This window comes from Drosophila guanche, unplaced genomic scaffold (assembly GCF_900245975.1).
Source record: "Drosophila guanche unplaced genomic scaffold, DGUA_6, whole genome shotgun sequence".
Lineage (NCBI taxonomy): Eukaryota > Metazoa > Arthropoda > Insecta > Diptera > Drosophilidae > Drosophila > Drosophila guanche.
Window position 1 is genome coordinate 7,624,342 of NW_022995743.1, and position 24,306 is coordinate 7,648,647.

At 47.3% G+C, this 24,306-nt stretch overlaps 1 protein-coding gene across 1 annotated transcript in view; it reads left to right on the forward strand.

Moving 5' to 3' along the window:
• Positions 1–24,306, forward strand: part of LOC117581078 (Krueppel-like factor luna) — a 112,006-nt gene that overhangs the window by 85,733 nt on the left and 1,967 nt on the right. The window contains exons 2-3 of the mRNA XM_034267965.1: positions 17,679–19,020; positions 19,148–19,294. Of these exons, the coding sequence (XP_034123856.1) occupies positions 17,679–19,020; positions 19,148–19,294 (1,489 nt within the window). The remainder of the gene's footprint in view (positions 1–17,678; positions 19,021–19,147; positions 19,295–24,306) is intronic.

Consider the following 24,306-nt stretch of genomic DNA (forward strand, 5'->3'; position numbering starts at 1 on the left):
AATAATTGACCAGCGGCGGAAACTTTTGTTTGCTTAGGCTCTGGGGGCCATTAGCCCCGTGCTCGCCGCGCTGTCGGCACACCAGTCACTCAGTCAATTGTTGCACGTCTTTGAGGATGTTGCACACTCAGCTTATTAGTGCAACTCACTTAAGGCAAACAAAGCCGAGCTAAACTGTTAATCGCCGGCAACACTTAAGACAAACACGAGCCCCCCTGCCATGTGGCAGAGGCCGCTCCGCACCACAATTGCATGTCGAGTGGAGTTCCGCTTCATCCCACTATATAAGCCAACAACTGACTGCCTTTGTTCACACTCAGGACACATGAATGCACATGCACAAGGGGAGCGAATTCCAGAGCAAGGAGCAAGGAGAAAGGAGAATGGAGCAGCTTTTCAAGTGGATTTTCCATGCTGCTCCTTTCTCTCCTGCTCTTAGCTCCTTCTCCATGTGTCTCTCGTGCTAATCTTGATGGCCTGCCAATTGCCAAATGCAATTGCCATCGACTGGCACTGGCACTGGCAATGGCACACGCACGGACAGCAGAACACCAGACTCCACTTGTTGGTGTTGGAATGGCATGGCAGAGCATTTGTTTCGTTTCGTTTCGTTTCGTTTCGCACCTTTTGGCAGTTTCCCCAGCTGAAACAAAGAAGCTCTCAGCTGTACCAGAGAACGTACAAGTGACAGCATAACTTCCATTGAAGGACAGCTCCAGGGGTAACAGATTATACTGATTTACCCCCAAGAGCTGTTAAATTTTCCACCAGATTCAGCACGGGAAAGACTTATGCAAATATTGACCAATTAGAGGGCTTTTCGGGTAAATCGATTAGTGGCCGTTTTGGCTTTCAATTTTTTCGCTCATTTGTCAACAATATCAATTGAGTTTTATGTTAAAAAAAAAAAGGAAAACACAGCAGGGCGAGAGGAGAGAGAAACATTAAATCCAATTGACTGTGGAGCGTGCCCCAAATGGAAATGAATGCTGTGTGTCCTGTCCAATTACTTTTATTTCCTTGATAACATTTTTGTTGTTATTTATTTAGTAATTTTTTCAGCTGCTGCATGCAAATTTCCATAAAATCTCAACGCTTTTGGGTGTATTTTGTAAAGCGAAGCTAAATAAACCTGTCACAACATGAGGTAACACCAACAGCAACGCACTTTGTCATGGTTTATGCATGAACAGCGGCATCAGCATCCTACATGCAACATGCAACATACCCCTCAACCCTGATGAACATGATGCAAATTGCATGCCTGCAATGGCGCTCTGCCCCACAATAAAAGTGAAACGAAAGGGATTAGGGCTGTTCTCTGCTGCTCTGCTGCCGCAGCAGCATATGCCACACAATTGTTTGCACTTGCCACAACCCCCAAGCAGCAGCTTGTTATGCATTTTCGACTTTATGGTAAATCAGATTAGGGCCTGCCTCTGCCCCCCATCCCTGTCCCACTGCCACAAACAAACACACAGATGGAAAACCCACATTACATTGATACTGTGAGCTGCCGCTCAGATAAAATTTCAATTGTTACAATTTGTTGCATTGTTTTTATATATGTACATACATATATGGGAATGACTGTCCTTCAGTCTATCTGTCCATCTGTCTTTCTGTCTGTCTGTCTGTCTGTGGTTCAGTTGCACTTGTTTGTTGATTTAGCAGTTAGATTTATTGCATATTTGATGCCATGCAACAAATTGCCTGTATGCCACAGGCCAAATCTCTCATCTCTCTTCTGTGTATCTGTGTATCTGTTTATCTGTGTGTGTTGTGTTGTGCCTGTGTGTGGAAAGGCAATTTAATAATTTTTTGCTGGTATTTGCTGGGTAGATCCGAAAGATTTGCTTTTACCATTTTTGGGGCTGCACATTTGTCGAGTACAAAACTCATTTGCATTGCCACATTGCCCCACTATCCAACATCGAACTAAATGAAAATTTAAATTGGACACAGGCTCAGTTGCAACAGCATTACGGCTGTCAGAACTGGGGTCGGAGTTGGAGGGTCACGGCATAAATTCAAACATTTTTGTGTGTTGACCCATAAATATTTGAAATATTTTGATACATTTTCCATTTACTTATCTAACCTGGTCTACTGCCATCTCCCTCTCTTTGCGCATTTAAATTTTCATTCATTTAAATCCACAGCAAAATGCAATATTTGAGAGCTATTAACTCGCTTGGCCCCTTTGCCAAATATTAGCTGCAATCGGATCATAAAAGTGCACTTGTTGCAAGGACTGCTTTAAGGACTTACACATTGAGTTGTGGCTTTGCATTCAATCAAGCGCAATCAGCTTTGATTGATTTCACTTAAGTTGGAACTCATTCTACGATTAGTTACGTTCTATGTGCCTCAAACTCATTATGTTATGTGTGGCTCTCCGTCGCATTTCACGGCAATTGTTCGCTTGAAATGTTGTGCATTTTTCCCTTTGGCTTGCAGTCGCACCACAATGCCATTGTCAACATTGATGGTGATGGCCGTGGTGGCTGTTGGCTGGTCTGCTGCATTTTACCCACTCACAAAATTACCTTTTTGCGTTTTACCGCTGTCATGTGGCCAGCTCTGCCTCTCTCTCTCGCTCGCTCGTCGTGTTGCCGCTGTCGCTCTTGTCGCCGCACTTAATTTATGGCATTCGCTGTTGCCACAAAAAGACGCCAACAACACCAAGCACTGCGCATTTTACACATTTTTGGCACACTGCTGATGCTGCTGCTGGTGCTGCAACAACAGCAGAAACATCAGCAATGACAACAGCAATTGCCGCAGCGGTTGGTTGTGCCACCAGGAGAGCGGGTCAGGCAGCTGGTGTGTGTTGTGTTGTGTGGGAGGGAGGGAGCTGTGCTGTGCTGTAAAAGGTGGCTTAATGCTAACAATGAAATTTTCTGCACTGCCAAAGGCAGGCTGCAAACCTAATTACCATAAAATTATACCCACGGCCAACGGCCAACGGCCAGGGAGCCACGCACACGCCAATAACTGCCAGCGACGATTAGTAGTTTTTTGTTTGTTTGTTGGACAGGGTGTGGGTAGCTTGTCAGAGTCCTTGTCACTAACGCGCTATACAAATATGCACTCAATTAATTTCGGCAAATGTGTTGAACAGGAACGGACAGCTGGACAATTGCAGCACTTTTTTCGAGTGTGAACAATTTACTGCATTGTTCGGGGCAAACAGCAGCAACAAACAAGTGCAAGCTGTGGCTTAATATACCGACTAGGAAATACCTCTGCGGAATGGCAATGATTGAGTGATAATATAAGAAGAGCTATAAAGTAGGATCATGAAGCAAATATTGCTTGCTTTGTGTACATTTCCATGGAGTCAATATATCCTGGCAGCAGTACTCGTTTAAAGGGTACAAACAAAATGCTGAATAAAACTTTCACTTTGGCCACAAACCGAGCTGGGAGCAGAGTTTTTCAAAAAACAATCAGAGAGATGGCAAATTGCACATTTCCGCATGGAAATGCACACAGACACAGATACCCACAGAGAGGGATAGGGGCAGGGGAGAGGGAGAGGGATGCAAAGAAGAGGCAGCTCATCATGATGGTGCCTGCTGCCTGCTGCCTGCCTGTTGTATGGCAGACAAACAGCTAAAAACAACCGCAAATTGTTGAATTTAATTTTCATTTTGGATGTATTCCAATTTCATCAACTCCAAACAGCCCCCAAACCAATCCAACGCAACCTCCACCCCCAAAGCACACACACACACACAGAGACACACTTTAGCTTTTGCCAAATTGCTTTCGTTGCTGTGCTGCTGCTGTGGCAGTGATACAGCCACTGCGTCGTATACGTAATATCTGTTAACTGGGCGAAATTAAAGCCAGGGACAAAAGCAGCAAACAACCATAATGTGCAATTACACAGTTCGTTCCAGAAGGCAGAGCGACTCCTCGTAACGAGAACATAATTTTCCCTACTTGCTGGTCCACATACGATGGTGGCACGCACCATGCAGCACGCACCACGTACCACACTCACTGGATTGCTGGCTGCTTGCTTGGTTCATATACGAGGGCGACATGTTCCGAATTTATGCTGCAGACGTGCAGGACTCCCGGTTATGTGACACATAAAGCTGAGCACCCGGAAACCTGATCTCTACTTTTTGTATTTTGTCGCTCAATCTCTTGGAGCTTGGATCCAACCCTCTTCCTCGCAGTCTCCTTGCCTCGACGGCGACACTTGATCGTTGTTTGGAGCGCCATGGAAATTGCCTCAATTTGCGGCACCTTTCAGCTGCCACCTGCCAGCTGCCACCCCTTTGTTGTCGACACCTGGCGAGAGCCCTTTCAGCGCTATTCAGTTTACCTTTTTGCATATTTTTTATGGCCATCGATCAATTTAATAATTCTTTTTCCAACGTCGCTGACGTCCATCAATTGTTGGTTGCCCCCACCCCACTGAATGGGGCAGCAATGGAGGACGGTGGCAGGGACTCTGATGTATGTGGATGAGGATAAGGACTGCCTCAACAGCTGCGCGTTTGGGTTTCCATTAAAATTGTTTCTCTCTTTCTTTTTCGCTTCGCTTCGCTTCGATTCCATTCGTTGCTCTTCATTTTCTTTTATTCGTTTTTCCCTTTTGTTTCTGGCGAAACGATTCTCTGTCCATATGTGAGTGCGTGTTGTGTGTGTGTGTCTGTTACAACGTGTCCTTGTAATTTATTCCTGTTGAGTTGTGCCATGTGCGAATTATTGTCAGCGATTTGTTGCAAATTTAAGGCATTAAAAGGCTTCAACGAGGCTTGGATCACCGAATCAAGAGAGCTCCACTAAATGAAAGAATAATGGTAGTAGAAGAGAAAGAGCGGTAGAATCCTCTGCAACATGCGAACATTTCCCCAGTTGAATGTTCATTTTGTGGATTGTTAAAGCATTTCAAAACAAAATCGGAAGCAGAAAAAGAAAAAGAAGCAGACTCTGCGCCAGGGTCAGGTAAATGTGAAAATAACAAGCACCCCACTCGCCCTCCACTCTCTCTCCCACAACCCACATCTAATGCATAATTTATTTGCCTTGTACATTTGGGTCGCAGCATAAATCAGAGCGGCAAAACAGAAACAAACCCCAAACACAGAGCAAAACGAGAGCAGCAGCAGCAGCAGTCGAGACAACAACAATTACGTGTATTTTTCTATATAAAAATGCGGACTAAAAGAGCTGTAAAACCCATTAACAATTACGCGCTGCGTTCAGCTCTTGTTTCAGTTGTGCCACATTTTGTTGTCGTCAACCTTCCACCCCCCCAGCAACCAAAGCCTGAAACTCGCCACAAAAAAAGGCCCACCACCGCCAGCAGAATGATAACCTAATTAAGCTGGGACTCACCTTTTCGTGTTATTTTACATTTTGTTTTGCTTTTTTTTTTCATCTGGATATTTTTGTAAGCCTTGCAATGTTTCCTCCATTTTCATTCCCATTTTCTCCTTCACAACCTCTGCCACTGCCGCCTCGGCCTCCTGTCTTTTGCAGGCAGGCAGGCGACTCGAACGATGTCAAACGTGAGGCAAAAACGAAATGGAAATCAGGCCAAAGACAACACACACACACACAACAGGGACCGCGGAAAAGCAAAGAAAACAAAACCCCCCGAGGAGCGAAGAGGCAACATTTCGGCATTAAAGTTTCATTTGTGAAGTCTATCCTGGAGGCCGTGGATCTATTCCAATCCACTCTTAGCGGTCCCTGGCATACGCGCTTTTAATTTCCCCACAGTTTATCGTCGCCTTTTGGGCCCCTCCCCCAGAGACACCAGAGACGGCGAGCGAAAAAGAGCCGAATGCCATTCAATGCCATTTCATTTACTTCCGTTTCATTGGAGCTGCCTTCTATCGAAGCTTCTGCTCTGCACTGAGGGAAATGAGTGGCAGGATTTTAAGTCATATTTGATTACTTGGAAAGCTGAATCTTCTACAAGGATTGGGAAGAGCAAATAGATCGAAAATCATCCAATAAAATGATCTCGCAATGCAGTTTCTGATTTACTCTCTCGATTGTGCAATATTTTAATTTGCTTAAAACTAATTTGTTTGGTTTTCAGTGTATGTATGGGTCATTCCTTCTCTCTTCTTTCTGCTTTTGGCCCTTTTGGCTGTGGCTTGTAATTGCTAATATCCGCTTTTAATTAAGCAACTTCCTTTTCAGCATTGTGGTCCTGCGGACTGTGGCTGCCTGCCTGCCTGTCTCTCTCGCTCTTTCGCTTCCTTTTCAGTTGAATATTCAACTATACATCCATATATATGTTGGTATATTTTATTTTCTTTCGTATATGGCGCCCTTTTTTGTTGGTTCGGTTTTTTGGGTTTACTTTGGCTTGTGCTGTGCTGCCTTTTGGGCTTTTGTGCATACCAAATAATGCTGGGGAGCCTTGCGCTATTGACCCAAAACTCAACTGACAGACAGAGCTCCCCCGTGCATTATTCAGTTGATGGAGAAATTCCGACCTTAAGAGCGGCATCCCTTTAAGAGTCGAATGCCACTGCGCCACATGGTTGAACTTCAATTAGTCGGCGAGTGTAAGCGTTTTCTAATTTCGTGCACTTTTATCTAAATAACCGCATGCAATGGTGCGTGCAACAGCCAGCCAGCTGGATAACAACAGTGGCAGCCACTGGGAATGGGTGGCTACAATATGAGGAAACAAAAAAAACACACTGGCCATTGCCAATGGTCAATTCTCGTTCGGCAATAAAGTTTCACGGAGCATATCAATTGCTTGGCCTGCGGCTCGCGCGCGTCCTTTTCCCTGGAATATGTGTAAAACGAGACGAAACAACAGCAGTAAAAACATCGGGCAACATCATGCAAGAACAACTGCAACAACCCGCCTGATTGGGGGTCAATCCACAAAAGCAACATCCACAATAAGAGCCCACCATTCAGTGTTCGATTTTTGCTTCCTGATGTTTGGTTATTGTTGCTGTTTTTCCTTGTTTTTGCCATTTCCACAACCACTCCCATTCCCATACCCATTCCCATTCCCACTCTCAGTGTCTGGTCCTTCGTTTGGGTTGTCTCTTTTGTTGTTCAATAATCAACACCAGAGCAGAGCTACAGCAAGAAGTGGGTGGAGGAGCAGCAGCAGGCCTACAGGGAGAGGCAAACAGGCAGCATGGAGTGCCGGGAGTGCCGCGGGTGCAAACATGCTGCAGCTGTTGCAAAAACCTGCATTTGTGGTCAAAAAAGAAAAGGGACAGCTTCGGAGCGGAGTTTCGTCCAGTGCAGACAGGTGAAAATTGCTGCAAAAATAGCCATAAAAAGTGGCAACCACGAGCCGCCGTTAGACGATCCATGTGTGAGGGGGTCATGGCAGCAGAATAAACGGCGAAAGGACATCATGTAAGCCTGTGGCAAAGAGTACAACTGCAGATTTACGTGGCATGTCCTGCCCGTTTTTGGGCAATGCCGCTGCCTCGAATGTTTGCTAATAAATGTTGTTGGATTGTTTGATGTCAGCGAGCCGTGGTCAGAAATCAACGTGACATGCCTCGGTGCTCGGAGCTGGGTGCTCGGTTCCCTGTGCATTAATTAAGCTTTTGCGACTCTTCACACCTGGCCAAGGGCCTCCTGTATGTAACTGCAATTGCTGGCCAGGTCAGATCAGGTCGAAAGGCCCAAGCAGTGTTCTCACTTAAGCGCCAGAAAGTAGGCTCAATCGTATTAGGAATTTCGTTTTAACTGGTCAGTGGTAGTGGCAGTGACTATAGCAGGATGTGCAGCTCTAGCTCCGTGTGTTTCGTTGCCAGTGAAACTAATCGGCTTAGTGAAGCTGTTGATGTTGCTGTTGCCACTGCCGCTGTGGCTGTGGCTGTAAATGTTGCTGCTGTCAAGTGTATGCAAAATGCATGCAGAGCCAGTCGGACTGGGGCAAGGGCCTAGGCCAGAGGTTGGCTGTGGCACTGGCTAAGAGTTGTTCACTTGGCAGCCCACCAGGCTTGACAGTTTAGTGCCCTGGCAGCATGCAACATGCAGCAGAAACTGCTATCCCAATTTTTGTTTGGAGAGAGTTTGTTAAGAGTTGATTTTGGAATTGAATCAAATGGGGCTTGGGTTTGGATTTTAGTTGAGTTTTTTGTTCATGCACATAAGCAACTATCTGTAATACTTAATTGGTATGGAGTTCAATGACACACACACGCGCACACCCAGTCATACACACCAGTTGCTGCTGCGGTAAGAATGTGTTGAAAGTTTATTGTGGCAATCGGCTGAAGCCTTTTCTATGGCTTCATTTACTGCGCTGCGCGGCTGCCACTAGAATTACAGTTCACACATGGAGAATGTGAAGAGAGCCACTGTTGCCTGAATTACAGTTGCCACATTCCCACCCCCCCACCACTCATCATGTACGTTGCCCCCGGCAGTTAAGCTTGCGAATAAATCTGAGAAAAATGCAAGCTGATGCGATGGTTTGTGCACTCAAGGAGAATCAATGAAGGGAAACTTCTCTGTACACTCGTCTACCCACCATTAGTCAGGTAAATCTTCAACATATGGAGAGACAGGCAGACAGGCAGGCAGGCAGGCAGGCAGGCAGTCAGTCAGTCCTGCAACCTGTTGCTGCTGCTGTTGCTGCCTTGGCAATTACTCAGGTTTACGATTCATTAAATCTTTATGTCGCCAGCACATAATGGATTAAAAACGAGTGTAAATGAACGACTGGGGGGGGGGAGACTTTGTTGCCACTGCCACCATTCCACTCTTTTTTTTGTGCTTGCCACTCTTTCTGCTCTTTGCCTGTGCTGTTGGTTGCGAAAGTTTTTCTGTTTTCTTGGTTTAATGGAGTGCACCTAATGGCCATTTTTATGCGAGTGTCGGCTTAAAGGATCTGCCTGCTCTGTGCCACAGGCTGTGCTCTGCTCCACTGCAGTGTTTCTTGCTCCCGCTCTCTGTCTCTTGGCTGTCAGGCAATAGAATTGCAAATGTGAACCGGCAAAGCGGTCAAATATTTGCCAATTTCTGGATGGTCGATGTCAACTGCAGCATTTGTCGCAATTCTCGCATAAATTTTGCACACAAAAATGCAGGCAGGCACCGCCCATCCCACAGCTCCTCCCTGCCACTAGCTCTAGCTCCGACTGGTTCCCTATCCCTATCTCTATGCAAAATGCAAATCCTCTGCCTGCCTGCGTGTAAATGAAATGTAAGCAGTGCCGCATATTTCATGACACGCTGCATAAAATACAATCGTATTTTAGTTAGCGTTCAGACCAGGCTACAAGCGTCAGGACAGCTGGCCAGAGCCAAAGGATGGCCACTGCCACTGCCACTGCCACAGCCACTCCCCCAGCCAATCCGTATGCAAATGCGGAAGAGAGGGAGAGAGAGAGGAAGATAACTTTGGGGCAATGTTCATATCTTGCTGCTGCTGCTGCTGCTGCTGTCGGTGCGTAATCTCTGGTGCCACAAAATGGAGACCCGAGACCGGAGGAGACCAGCAGAACTTTTGTACTTTTGTTAGTTTTCCATTCGGACAGAAATGTTATTAAGCTCGTTGCCATTATTTGATTGCCATGCCCCAAGTCCAATCCCCCTCCCGTTGGATACCCTCGTAGAAACTTGACCTTAAATACGATTGTTTAGTGTAATTTCATTTCATTTGGGGGCTCTGTGGGCCACAACTTGCTCGACAGCAATTAAGTTTCTGTGTGTTTCTGTGTGGACACGGGGACACATGTTGCTGGGTGCTGGAACCCAACCCTCTGACAATATCCCTTTGTTTCGCACTGCCACCCATTCCGTTCCTTAACATTATTACGTTTATCGTGCAACATTGACAGAACAAAAACCTGCCTTGTGTACAAATTTTCTATTTATGTTGGGACACCTCTGAGTCTCACACTCTCTCTCTCCCTCTCTCTTTTTGGCAAGACAATCGATGGATTGAGCCGATAAAACCCACTCACCGACCCAACCGTAACCCATCAACCATCACACTCACCCACATATGTATGCGCACGCATGGAACAAGAATGGAAACATTTTTCGGTATTTTGGTGCTCAGACAAAATGCGTTGTTAAACATGTTTTGGGTCAATATCATAAGCCACGATAGTTATAAGCCACAAAAATGTTAGACAAACACTTAGGCAGCGACACACACACACACACACTGGAAGGGGGTGTGGGGAATCAGAACGAAATCCATTCAATGCCATAATAGACACTGGAAATGTTCCACCTTTCATTCAGGGATTGAGATTGAGGGTTGGTTCGAAGCTGGGGATGGGAAACCACAGAAATTGCATTTTCGTCTCGACAGTTTTTGTGGGTTTCCTGAATGTCCTTAGCATGTGTGTCTGTCTGTTTGTCTCTCTGTGTGTGTGTGTGTGTGTGTGTGCTTATTTTGTCATTTACGAGTATCCCTTTTAATGCGACCCCAAAAAAATTAGTTTTTATTGTCACACAAAGGACATTGGCAACGGAAAACGGAGAATGCCACAGCCATAGCCCACAGTCACATGAGGAGTTTAGCCTCTGTGGCTCAGTTATTAAGCTTTTGTCTTTATTTTATATGTTTTACAATCTCTGTATCCATGATGACACCGCCAGTCGAATCTAGGATACAGCATCCCAGCATGCCAGCATCCCAGGGTCGTGTGCCGGTCGAGGCCTTTTCAATTGAAATTTGTGCGCTTTTGTGGGTTTTTGGTCATTTCGTTTTTGGGCTTCTTTAAATGATACGTGTGTGTGTGTGTGTGTGCGATACATGACTCTGATCTAAATGGGAAACAGAATGGATTGAAAGAGGAGACCCCAACATGTAATTGGCTGCTAAGTGGGATGTACACAGAGGTTCGATTTCTCGTTACTATGCTGCCAACTAGGCAATGCCATGTTGCTGCAACTCTTAATTGCAACAGAGGATGCATAGGCACACACACACACACACACACACAGGGACACTAGCAAAAGGCAGTCATGTGCAAATTGCGTTTGTTGTTCCGCAACAGACCAAGCAGAACAGCTCCGATAAGCGATAAGCTGCTGCAACAAAACAAATTTTAAAGATCGACTCGGGATTCCATCATCAAATCAGCTTTAAACCAGGACACATGCCACAACAGTGAGCGCCACAGATGGTGGGGGGACGACACTCTGTTGTTAATAAAGTTAAATTTTGGTTACAGAACCGCCACCGCCACCGTCACCGCCAAACAACAGCAACAACAACAAAATGCAAATGACCCTGACTTTGGACCGAGGGGAGCGGGAAGCGCGAGGCAGGGGCGTGAGGCCTGGGGAAGGCGGGCACTTGGAGTGCGTTAAATATATTTATTATCATTGTCAGCGTCATCATTTGGGGCAAAGTGTCATTTAGTACAGGGCCGGGCCTCCTGGCAAAGGCGGCAACATGCCACAAAATGACAAAACGAAGCGTAAACCGGGAGCAGAGGCGGCAACAACAAAAGGCGGCCTCGTACCCAGTCCCGCAATTTGCCACTGCCGCACAAATAACATCAAGTTCAAAGCTAATGGCTGGGGCAGGCAGGGAAGGGGGCAGCGTAATGGGACCCCAGTAAGGACCCACGACTCTGGCATAATCGAACCAAAGCAGACAACGAAAAGAAGAACAAAAAAATAACCACGAAAGAATGGGAAAGGGAAAGGGAAATGGAAATGGAAATGGCGATGGAAGAAAACTGTAACGAAAGCGAAACGAGAGCCGCACAATGCATGTGGCATGTGGCAAGTGGCAAGTGGCAACTGGGAAAATGTTTGTATAGTCGAACAACGCAAAAGCAGAAGCAAACCCGAAAGCCCAAGAGCTGAAGTTGAAGCTGAAGCAATAGCTGGGGGATGGGGAAGAGACTCGAAATGGGAAATGGAGATTGGGGTTGGCCGTCTGGAGGAGGAGGAGGGTTGGGAAATAATGTACGCATTAATTCCTCATTTAAATTCAGCGGCGCGTACAACGCATTAGTTGCGTCATTCCCCCCGCCAACCTCGCAACACCGCACAATGCTGCCCGCCGGAGACACTTTTGGCTCCCGTTCTCAAGAGTCCTTCGATGATGGCCTTAAAAGCAGAAATTCCGCTCTGAGCGAAAGTGATCTCGTCCTGCCGCTCCAGCTACTTCCTTTGCAGAGAACTACTTGTGTGTGAGTAAGTTTCTTTTGCTCAATATTAGCATAATGTCAGCGAATTATGCAATGCTTTTTTCCGACTCTTCGAGTTTTGCACAATTCCTTTGCACAGTCCCATACCCACTTCCTCCTGTCCGCCTGCCACACTTGGCTAAGTGCACTTTCCACCCAAAAAAAAAACAAACAACCAAAGCAACAACCAGTGCAGCAGCAGGAAGGATGGATGCCACAGGATGTGAGGGTGTAGGGAGGAGAGCTCTTGGCCAGGTCAAGTAAATCAACGCATTACACTTTGTAATGTGACTGAATAAGCAGTAGGGAATACGACAGACACTACGAGAGGTGGTCAGAAGGGAAGGCAAGTGTGGGAATTGCTTGCTCAGAGTGTAAGTGCAAATGCACTGATAATGCCAATAATTCAATTATCCTGCTGTGAGCCACCCCAAACCCACTGGCCATAGAGCATGTCTTGGCTTATTGTTATTGCCAAACCGAACCGAGTGACTAGCTGTTGGTGTTGGTGTTCGTGTTTCTGTGGCTGTGGCTGCACTTACAACTTCCACAGATTGCAGCTACTTTTGTTGGTTGCACGTCTCTCTGGCTGCTCGCAGCTTGGCTCTCGTATTAAGAAGTCACTTAGTTGACAGCCAGATAACCAGGAGCAGTAGCAGAGAGCATTGCGAGGAGCAGCAGAAACAGCAGGAGAGCAGGAGGGGAGAGCAGCAGCACAGCCCGGCAGGACGTAAATTGAAAACAATAGTTGCAATCCCAAACGACACACCAAGTGTGTGTGTGTGTGTGTGTGTGTTTGTGTGTTTGTGTGTATACACATAAATAGGAAACGGATGGATGGCTAACAGGCTGAATGGATGGATGGATGGACAGATTGCATGTGTGTGCGTATCGTTACACGGTTTATCACTTTAGAGTGGGTCAAGTTGCCAGTTGCCAGATGTCTGAGATTAGTATAGGGATATCTGAAATGGCTAACTACTATAATGTGTGGAATGCCATTACTCCATGCCATTTCTCTCACCAACTGCACATTTATTGAATGGAATAAAGTGAATAAAACCTGCCACTGAAATCGATATGAAGCCATGGTGTGGCAAAAATCTTCGACACTTTGCAGCCTTGCAGCTTTAATGGGCCAATGCCGTGGCTTAAAGTGCTTGCTGGGGCTCCGGCTTCGATTTTGGCTCCCCAACGATGGGCGACATTAATTGCCGGCATAATTTCATTACGTTTCGTTCATTAAAACTTTCGAAAATGAAAGTCGGCGGTGGCGGTGGTGGAGGGAAAATCGTTGCTAGCAGCATTTCCCCAGGGGGGCGGCAGGCAGCTAGGGCTTAAAGCTGCGGCTGTGGCTGTGGCTGTGGCTGCTGGCCTCCCTTCTTCTCTCCGTGGAATTATGGCTCATTAAATGACATAATGCAGACAGTGGAGCCAAACCAAAATTGTATTTGTATACTTAGGCGACGTGTACGCACTTTTCCCTTTGGCAGAGCGACAGATGCTCCTTGGTGCTGGCTCTTGAGTCCTGGATCCCTGGCTTCCACGCGTTGTAACCGCAGGGCAATGCCATGGCCGCCCGCTGGCGTCTACTAATGTCTTTCTAATACACAGACACGCACCGAGGATACACTCCCACACACATGTGTGTGGGCCATGTCGCAGCGTGTTGGCACAGGACACTTCACAGACATGTGTGCCGCATAATAGTCCTGGCTTGATTTTTCTCTCTTTTTGGTTCCTTAAGGCATAGCTGCTGCCCTCCCTCGAATGCCCCATGTGTGTGTCTTAACTGCCGTTGCGTCTTTTTCAATTACACACATAATTAAATATGTTGCACGCCCCAACCAATGCCGGGGCGTGGTGTCCCGCGGGGGACACTGTGTATGTGTGCCAGACAAATACTTCCAAATCTCTCCCAATTGTGCGATATTCCCAGCAGCAGGACTCGCTCACTCCTGTTGCCCTGCTGCCCATGTCGTTTCGCATTTTGTAGATTTTAATAAACACGCAAGATAATTAAATTTAATCGCAGGCTTTTATTCTACATTAGCATGTGTGCGGGTGCCCCTCTGCACTTCCACGTTTGCCTTTGCAAATGACAAACTCTATTTGCTGTGGCCAAATTCAATTTGCCGCCAAAGTCCTGCCAGTCTGCTGCGTCCTTGGGCAAACATTTCATTTCCATCCAGTTGGGCTCAACAATTTCATTTGAGGAGAGCATTTCCCTCTCTCTCTCTCGCTCTCTCGCTCTCCCTCTTGAGAACTCAAATGCTCTCCACTTGGCAAACAATTTGCGGCTAGATAATTGCGCAAATTTAAACATTTTTTATGCCTGCCTAAAAGTGTAAATACTCAGACACACGTGTCGGAGTGTGAGTGTGTCTCGTATCTCCTGTGCAACTGTGGAACTGGATCTGTAGCTCGCTAATCTTTGAGCCAATAAATTTATGCGGAAATATATGCCATCCGGCTTTGTGTCTCTCTGCTGGCACTGCCTCTGCCCCTGTCTCTGGGCCTGTGTCTGTGTCTGTGTCTGTCAAAATCCCCTTTCCAATTTCCACTTTGCTGGGGATATAAATACAATTTGCAGGTTTTAATAACCGCAGCTGTCGCAACATCACATCGCCTAAGTGCAAGGCATAAACCAGACTCAGAAAAACCAACGGGAACCCATAGAGAAAGTTGAAATGGAAAGGAGTACATGGGAAAAGCAGTTGGAATAGGAATAGCTACTCGAAAAGGCAAAGGAAATAGAAAACAAAAGGCCACAGACACAACGGAAATGAAGATTTTTATGTGGCCCAAAGTGGGGCAGGATTGCCAGCCTTAGCCAGACCCAAACACAGACCCAGAGCTGTACTTGTGTCCCATAAATTGCTGGCAAAAAGTGTGTGTGGAAAAGTGTTTTGTCAACCCCTACCCCAAAGGGAGCTAGAAGGACCTTGCCACACAGTCACATACTCTACAGAGGCAGCCAAATAAATTTCTATTAAACACAAATGAGCAAAGCAAAAAAAAGTTTCTTAGAAAAGTTTTATCCCCCGCACTCACACACACACAGATCAGTGACAACAAGAACAAAAATGTTTTCCCCTACTTACGAGATGGAGCGAACTTTGGGGCAACAATAATTATGTTGATTACAACAAAGAGGCAACTTTTGCCCTCTTCAATCTGCCGCTAAGTGTTCTCGTCCCCCTTCGGGCTCTTCGGTTGAGGGCTTAAGCCATGAACAACCGTCAATATCCATTAATATTCGCATGTACATGGTAACAGAAATATTTATATCTATTTATCTGTATCTCTAATGTAAGCCATAATTCGGTGCAAAAAAATAAGTATTTGGAGAGGCAGTTACCCAATATAAAACCTTCGATAAACTTTCCATTATTTGTGGGAATTTTGCAGTTTGCAACAATTTTGAGTGCACCCAAAACAAATTTCGTATGCCACACCGTTCGTTGGCGTTCGTTTTTGTTTTTGGAAATCTAATTAAAATCATGTTTGTTAGCTTTTGCCGGGCAGTAATTATTAGCCATTAGCTCTTACTGCCCAATTATCAGATGGCAAAACACACACAGTGCTGCAAATCGGCAGCAGGAGTAGCAGCAACAGCAGCCGCAATTAAAATTCAACTAATTACTAAACATGAGATAACAAAATATAATGAGCTCGATAATGAGGGGATGGATGTCCCTGCGCGTACTCATGCAAGGTGAATGCTGCTGCAGTAAAAGTTCCTGCCTCGCTATTGTATTTTATAAATTGGCTGAGGACTTGAACTGCACACCCGCTGGCCATCAATCAGGTGTGCTGGCTGCCTGCCTGCCTGCCTGCCTGCCTGTATGTACGTGTGACCATCCCCATGTCTGCCTCACCATTCGCCGTGAGCAATTTGAAAGTCGCGTCTAATCTTTGGCCTGTTGGCTCACGTGATTTGTTTGCAGCATCGCCCGAGAGCAGCGGCAGGGGTAGCGCATAAATCAAAATGCCATTTTTGATAGCAGTTCCCTTGGCCACCTGACTGCTAGTGCCAGTGCCAGTGCCAGTGGCAGTCCCGTGCCAATGCCCCATTCCTATCTGCCCCGTTAGACAATATATCAAATTGCTTTTGCATTGCGCGCATGCTACATTTTATTTAGATTCTGGCTTAAAGATTGTCCTGCCCCTGCTTGCTGCACTGTCTGTGCACTCCGCACAGTCTCTGTAGCCTGTGTTGTCTGTTGTCTGAGTGAGTGGCCCGGAAGTGGGAGGTAAGTGCAGCAGCCGCCCATTAATCATGGCCACGGGGGTAACGTGTTGAGGCAACCAAAAACATTCGAGTCGGTTCTAAGCCAGCACAGTTCCTCCAACTCCCTCCCCCTCGCCCACTACCATTTCCACTTCCATTTCCATTCCCATTATCCTTCATACCGATTCATAAACCATTATAGTTTTCTCTCTTCTGCATTGTTGCTGCCTCTTCAGTGTGTGTGTGTGTGTGTGTGTTTCGTGAAAGGGTTGCGAAATTTATGTGTTGCAATTATTTTCTTGGAATAACACTTAAAGTGATTTACGCGGGGCATGTGAGTGTCGCAGCCCCTCCACTCACACCCCCTCGCTCTCGCCTAAAAGGAAAACTAAAGCAAATCCCAACGAAATGTGCCTTTCCCCCCCAAGCGTTTCCGATGTCTGCTGCTTATTCCGCCCCATTGGGTTTCTCGTGCACTTAATAAGATTTGTTAGACCCGCAATGAAATGGAAATCGGCATCAAACCACGAGAGCAGGAGTAAAGGTATCCTGGGAGTATATCCCTAAACAAACGACCAACCAAATGGCTCGTCATGTGTTCAATTTGCGGTGCGAACGAGTCCTTAAGGACTCCAGAGGGGGGGAACAAACAGATTGGCGGACAACATGTACAACTTTGATCTCGTTTATTGAAATCGTTGCAACGAAGAGGCGTGGCCAAAAGTGCCCCGGGCTGTTGTTTGCACTTGCAGCAACATGCCGTTTGTTTGCCCATCGAGCATGTTGCAAGTGAAATCGCTCGAGTGCACCAGCAGCAGCTACAGGAACATCAAAGGGGACTCTCGTTGACTGTCGAACTGGGTGTGGAACCGGGCCGATGATGCGGCTTTTACGTCCACCTAATTGTCGCCGCCATTAAGTGTGAGGAGCGATGGCCAGAGAGAGAGAGAGAGAGAGTGTGTTCTGGCCAACTGGTCATAAATTCAATGGCCAAAATTATTACCTGTAATTACAGGCAGAGCAGCAGGGGCATAAAACATATTTTGAAATTTATGTTATGTTTATGACCCGCGGGCAGAAAAGTCCCGAAAGTACGCCGAATGAGTGCCACTAAATTATCGGCTTAATGTGCCCTAAAATTCCTCCACTCTGCATATTCCGACAAATTGAATTGGGAGAGTGAACTACGTACATACAGCATCCATTACCAGCAAACCCGGCCCCAACCCTACCCTAATGGACACAAACTTTTCAGTGAAAACCAACTTTAAATCATGTCTTTAATGTCTCTCTCTTTTTGTCTCATTTTGCAGACCTGCTACGAACTGGAACGATATCTGAGGGATGAGCCAAAGGTGGGTAAGAAGATCCACAGCGATCTGGACACATCTGCCTGGGACATATTCTCGGCGCCCGCCCGCCTACTCGAGGAGCTAAAGATCAAGGAGCAGAATCTGGATGCCATTTCGACGACATCTTCGGTGTCCTCCAACTGCTCGGGCATCTCCTGGGACAGCAATGGCTCGCAGGCGCTCAGCTGTGCGGTTCTGGTCAAGCAGGAGCGCATCGACGAGGAGGACGAGGAGGTGGGCTGCGATGACAAGCTGGGCGTGCTCTTTGCGGCGCCACCATCGGCCATTTCGCCCAATCCCAGTATCAGCAGTGCCAACGGCAACATGACACCCACCAGCAGCAGCGGCGGCAACAGTCACATCAGCACCAGCACCAGCCCCAGCAGCAGCAGCAGCAGCAGCAGCAGCTCCCCCATCATCCGTAGCAGCAGCAGCGGCAGCATGAGTCAAGCGAGCAGCTGCCTGAGTGGCGCCAGCACCATCACTGTGAGCTCGCCGAGCAGCTCGTCGCCGGCGTTCAAGGTGCGCGTGGTGCAGGCCAAGAGCCAGATGGGCAACGGGGCGCGGTTGCATCTGGGGCACGTGCAGGACTTTGTGCTGCCCACGCTGACGCCGCCCTCCTCGCCAGAGTCCAGCCTGCGGAGCCACAACAACTATGCGCAACAGATCGAGGCCAATGATCTGGCGGTTCTGATTCAGCAGCAGCAACAACAGCAGCGACAGCAGCAACAGCAGCAACAACAGCAACAACAGCAACAACAGCAACAACAGCAAGGCAACACCACACCCGCCACAGCGATCCTGCGCTTCACCAGCAGCAATCACCAAAACAATCCCACAATGACGCAACTGCAACAGCAGCAGCAACAGCTGGCCGTCCAGCATCTGAGCATATCGCCGCAGGCCCTCGTGCAGAGCGGCAGCAACAGCAGCAGCAGCAGCAACTCGCCCCACAGCAGCAGCAGCAACACAAGCGGCAGCAGCAGCAGCGGCAGCTCCAGTGGCGGCAGCTCAAGTGGCGGCGGCTGCAACAAGGACAGTCAGTCAACCCACAGCAACATTCCGCGCAGCACCATCGTACGGCTGACCACGGCGAACGGCAAGCCGGGAGCGGCTGGCATCAGCCTGGCACGCGTCATCCAAATGCAGAACAATGGCCATGCCAATGTGGCAGCTGTACTCAGTGCGGCCGCCAGCAGTGCCACCAACAGCAACAGCAACAACAACAACAACTCCCACAGTTCCAGCGTGTCGACGTCACAGCAACAAGTGGCTGCGCCACGAGCTGACAAATCAACAAACGGTGCGTATGGCAGCCAAGCACCTGCCCAGCACTTGCCCCAATTTCAGCATCACACCTCCGACCTCCGACTGGTGTGACAGGCTTGTAACTGAACCCCCCCCTCTTGACTCGCTTCTTCTCGCTTCAGGTTCTGCCAAAAATCATCACCCGCGGCAACATCACAGCGATCACAGCCCGGACGCCAAGCGGCGGATACACAAGTGCCAATTCCTGGGCTGCAAAAAAGTCTACACGAAGAGTTCGCATCTGAAGGCCCACCAAAGAACGCACACAGGTGAGTGCACGAGGCATAGATGGGGCCGGGGGAATGTGTGCTGCCACTGACAGCTTCGAGTACGGCCTGTTGAAGTATGAGGAGTGGGGAGATAGCCTGTAGCCTCCTGCCCGAAAAGTGTGCTATGGGATAGACTCGTACCCCGTCAGGGCTACCAATTAAAAGTTTAGCCCACACACACACAAAAACATACCTTGGGGCAAGGACGTGCATAGCAAACCCTGGTCGTCGCTCTTGTACGCTCCCTTAATAAATCAGAGACCTGCGACAACAATGTCCCGGACAGAGACCCCTGGGACACACGAGTGACATGTTGCATTGTTTACCCCGACACTGTCCACCGTCCATTGTCCTGTGTCCATGCAGTCCCGCAGCAGTAGGAACAAAAAAACATGCAGCAGGAGTGCGAGCACGAATGAGAGAGAGAGAGAGTGAGAAAGAGAGAGCAATTGAGGCCCCAAAAACAACCTCATGGCCGGACGGACAGCAGACAATGCTTGAAATTTCAATAAAAATCGCATAATTCAAACATGAAATATTGGTCGCAGAGAGAGAGAGAGAGAGAGAGAGATTGAGGTGGAGATGGGTAGAAATCCCAGCGATGAAATGTAATTTTATTACAACCACTCACACACACACACACACACACACACACATTGGAACACCAGAGAGAGAGAGCAAATCTATTGATTTGTGCCCCTTGTAGATGCCTCCTCTGTGCGTGTCCTGTTCTGTTCTGTTCGTGTGCTCTGCCAGCAAACACTTAACCCATAAAATAGAAACCAAAATCCATTTCAAGTTTTGCCAAAAAGTGGGTGAAAAAAATAGTTTGGTTTATTTGCAGTTGGCTGGCGGCGAACAGTTTTGTGCGCATTCAGTTAAAATGCGTTGAGCGGCGGGATTTGGCTAACTCTCTACACCCCAAAGCCCCAAAGCCTCCTCCATGAATTCCGAGTTTTGTTTCTGGCTGTCAGTTTTCAGTTTTATTTGTAGAAGCTGCTGGGTGGGGAGGATGAAGGGTGCAGCCACAAATCACTTGGCACACACTCAAAACCAGAATTCCCCAGCGTTGGCATTATTCCGAGACATCGTAAACAGACAAATATTTCCGCAAGATCGACCAAAAATGTGCAGGAAAATACCGAATGCCAGATCCACGAGCATTGCAACACTGAATAGAGCCCGGAAACTGTAGGGAATGAAATGCTGGGAGTGCTGACAGTTGTCCGAATCGAATGAATGCTCCACTGTGGGAAAGGATCCATTTTGTGGATGGCCTGTGGACTTGTTCACTTATGCATCCAAGTGTTGGCGCCGCATCACATCACAAACCCCATCTGTTGGACTTGTTGGCTCTTTGCATGCCCAGCATGTTTCGTCAGCAAATGAAATTCGTACCAGAGATATTTCTCTCTCAAAAGTGTACGTCTCTACGGGGCGGGGGGGCTTGAGGCGGCGAATGTTTGTTTAGTGCCCAAATGTCGGTTCAAGTTTGAGTGTTGAGTGACCCTTTCGGGGCATACCAATCATCATCAGCATCAGGCTCAACAGCAGCTTCAGATTCATGCATATGCAACATAAGGTATACGAGCATGCCACTTGCTCCTTGCCACAACCACCAACTCTGACAGACAGAGTCAACAACTTCTTGTGTCAGCCGCAGGATATTGCTCAATTTGTAAATTTGCTGTGGCCCTAGGAGATGCGGAGCTTAACATTTTAATTAACATTCAATTTCTGCGCCTCCTCAAAACTGTTTGTTCGTCTTTCTGCAGCTGCCTCCTGCCTGTTGTTGTTTGCTCTTGGCACAAGAAAGTCAAAAACTTCTGGCTCAATAAAAATCCATAACAGTCGAAAGTTTTTGCTCATAATTTTCAGTTTATCTTTGGCCACAAAAACAAGAACACAAGAAGCAGAAACAGGAGCCATAACCATGGCCTCCTCCATCGCTAAACTGTTCAAATTGAAATCGAGTAAAGCTCATCCAGGGGCGGTTGTTAAAGGCAGTGGGCGTGACTCGTTGGCACCTCGTTGTTGTGCTAGCCCCACTGCCGTCGCTCAAGTGCCCCAAGTGCTAAAAGTGTTAATTTGCTTGCAAGAACTTTCTGTCCATTGTGGCAACATCCGTTTTGGGTGCGATAAAAAATGAAAGAGAGGAATTCTATAATTAATTACACATGTTCTACGGATGCGAAGATGAGCCTGGGACACCAGCAGTCGTCAGAGGAGTCCCATAAATCAAAAGCCAAGGTGTTGGACCAGCGATAAGATTGAAACATTTGATTTGAGGCGACCCAGCCGTGCCCTAACAAAAAATGTAGCAAAGCAAAAGCCAAGAGGGATTCTCTTTTGGGGCATTTGGGAAAGAGAAACGTAATTATTTTAATGATACCTTGGAGACCGGGCGAGGCTCCTTTTTTAATGTTTTGCTCTGGCTTAAATTAAAGAAAATCTAATGAATTACGTTTTTTGCATTTAAAATTAAGCGCAGGGGAAAATGTATTTGGGGCATTCGTTAAATGCTGTCGCATTAGAAAGGCGACCGGACACATGCAAATAATTGATGATGAGCCATTATTTACTGGCCAAACGGGGCGTCCTTGAGCGGGTGATGGCAGGGAATGGCAGGGAATAGCGAGAGAGCAAAGAGCAGCGTGCAATGGCAGACAGTGAAATTAATTTGATTTGGGCTCTCGAGCGCGCTTCCTGCGCTGCTTCCACCGTTTCCTCCTGTGGCTTGTCCGGGCATTTCAATTTGCATGTCCCGGGACCATTTAATTAGGAATCCATTCAAGCATTTCCCAGTCGTGCAGATACAATTGTGCAGATACATATACACATAGATAGATATATAGATAGATGGGGGAGAAACACAATTGAATATCAATTAAAGCGCCGCCATTCGCTGCAATAAATTCCTCACAAACTTTTGCCACAAAAGATTTCAATTAGTTAAACGCAGAGCCGTGGCTATAAAAATGCCAGAGTTGCATGCAACCACAGACATAAGAGTGGACTTGGGGTTTGGGGGAGTTATCCAGGGTTTTTCGAGGCACTGAAACCGTTAAGAAAAGATTACAAGTGCAATCAAGTGGAAAGACGCAAACAGACCATAAAAATTGTGTTGAGTGCAAAAGCCGAGAAGGCATCGACGATGGCTCTCCCTCTGGCTTTCTCTCTCTCTCTCTCTCGCCAATAAAAAGGAGCGCCGGCTGGCAGGAACCAAGCCAAAGGATAGGGATTCCTTAACTGCAGAATGCACCACCGAGCTACACCCCCCATCGCATGTTCCGTCGGGGCATTCTTTTCTATTGCCAACTGAAATTAAAACCCAACGCCAAGTGAAATTTATAAAATATTAACTGGCTCCATTTGCTGCCATACGCTCGGGCCAAAGGTCCTGCCTCTCCTGCTAAGCGGCTGCTGTCGACTGCAAGCTGCTGCTGCTGCTGCTGCTGTTCGTGCTACTCCAGTACGTGGCTTTTGTGGCCGACTCCTTATTGCCTTTAAACAATTTACAAGTGCAAGCTTTATGGCCTGCCACTGGCACTGCCACACAGCACAGCTCCCAGCCCGGTCGTAGTGGCAACTGCAACTGAAACTATCAATATAGTAGAGTCAGACAAACGGCTGAGGTTAAGTTTTAACTGCGTTCGGCTCAATAAATTAACATGGCGACGTCTCGACGTCGCGATTGGAGCATTTCAGCATTGTGGAGGCTGCTCGGGCAAACACAAAAAAATAATAAAAAGAGAGACGAGCGCTTAACCCAGTTGCCAATTGAGATTGTGGATTGAAGATTGGTATTGGGTGGCTTTTTGTCCAGGTCGCGCTGCTTCATAGCCGCTAACAGTGTCAGCGTCGACGGCAGCCATGAAAACTAATTAAAAGGCATTGGCGGCTGGCATTCCAGCAGATACTGGCACAACCCCTCGTACATCTCGTACATCTTGCCCCATTTTGGCACTAAACACTAATGGCAGCTAAAGGGTAGTGTACGTGTGGTGAGGGTATTTCAAATATTTCTACACAAATATAGCTCAAGAGAGGAGTCTCTGCTGTATAACCTGCTACACAAATTGATGCGTTTAGCAGCACTTATCCCACATAGGGTATCAAATTGGCCAGAATCTCATTGCTCAGCTTTAGCAGATTGTTCTTGGCTGCGTTTTCAGTTTTATTTCGTTTTTGGTTTCAGTTCGATCCGTTCCGTGTGCTGGCGGGGGCCCACTTCAATGGCCAGATGGTACGGCCATTTTGGTTGCTTTATCGCTGCTGCTGCTCCCTTCCCTCGAACAACCCAAACCCTGACTATTCGCCTGCTCTTTTGCCGTTTAAATGCACTTCAATACGAGACTCTTGGGGGTCGCATCCTAGGTCTGTGTGAGCTTGCACTTTGTGCATTTGACGGTGATTTACACAGCGCCAGAAAGAGCTGCAAGAGGCATTTAGAAAGAGACAGCCAGCACCACAGCGACCAGGGAGGAGGAAAGCAACAAAAAAATGGACAAGCATATACATATGTGTGTGTGTGTGTGTGTGTGTGTGTGTGTGTGTGGGAGTGTGGCAGTGTGATTGTGTTTGTGCAATCGCTTATTTATTGGCAATGCTTCGATTCCCAAACATTTCTGACAACATGCCAAAGTGCAAGTGGCAGACACCCACACAGGCAGCAGCAGCAGATACACGAATGAAGGAGGACTTGAGCAATGGCCAAGTGTAAACAAATGGAAATTAAGACATGGTCGAATCCCATTTCTGGAAGGGTCCACAGCCCACAAGCGGAAGGCCAGCCCAGCTCCAGCAGAATGAAAGAGGAGAGCGAAAAGAGAGAGAGAGAGAGAGAGAGAGAGAGAGAAAGAACAAAGAGACAGAGCGAGAAAGAGAGCGAGCTCTGGAGAGAGGGGAAGCCGCAAGTGCATAATGTGAAATTGAGCACGGAAATATCACACATTTCCGCATGCATTAAGTTTTAAGCCAAGTGTGTGTGTGTGTGTGTGTGTGTGTGTTTG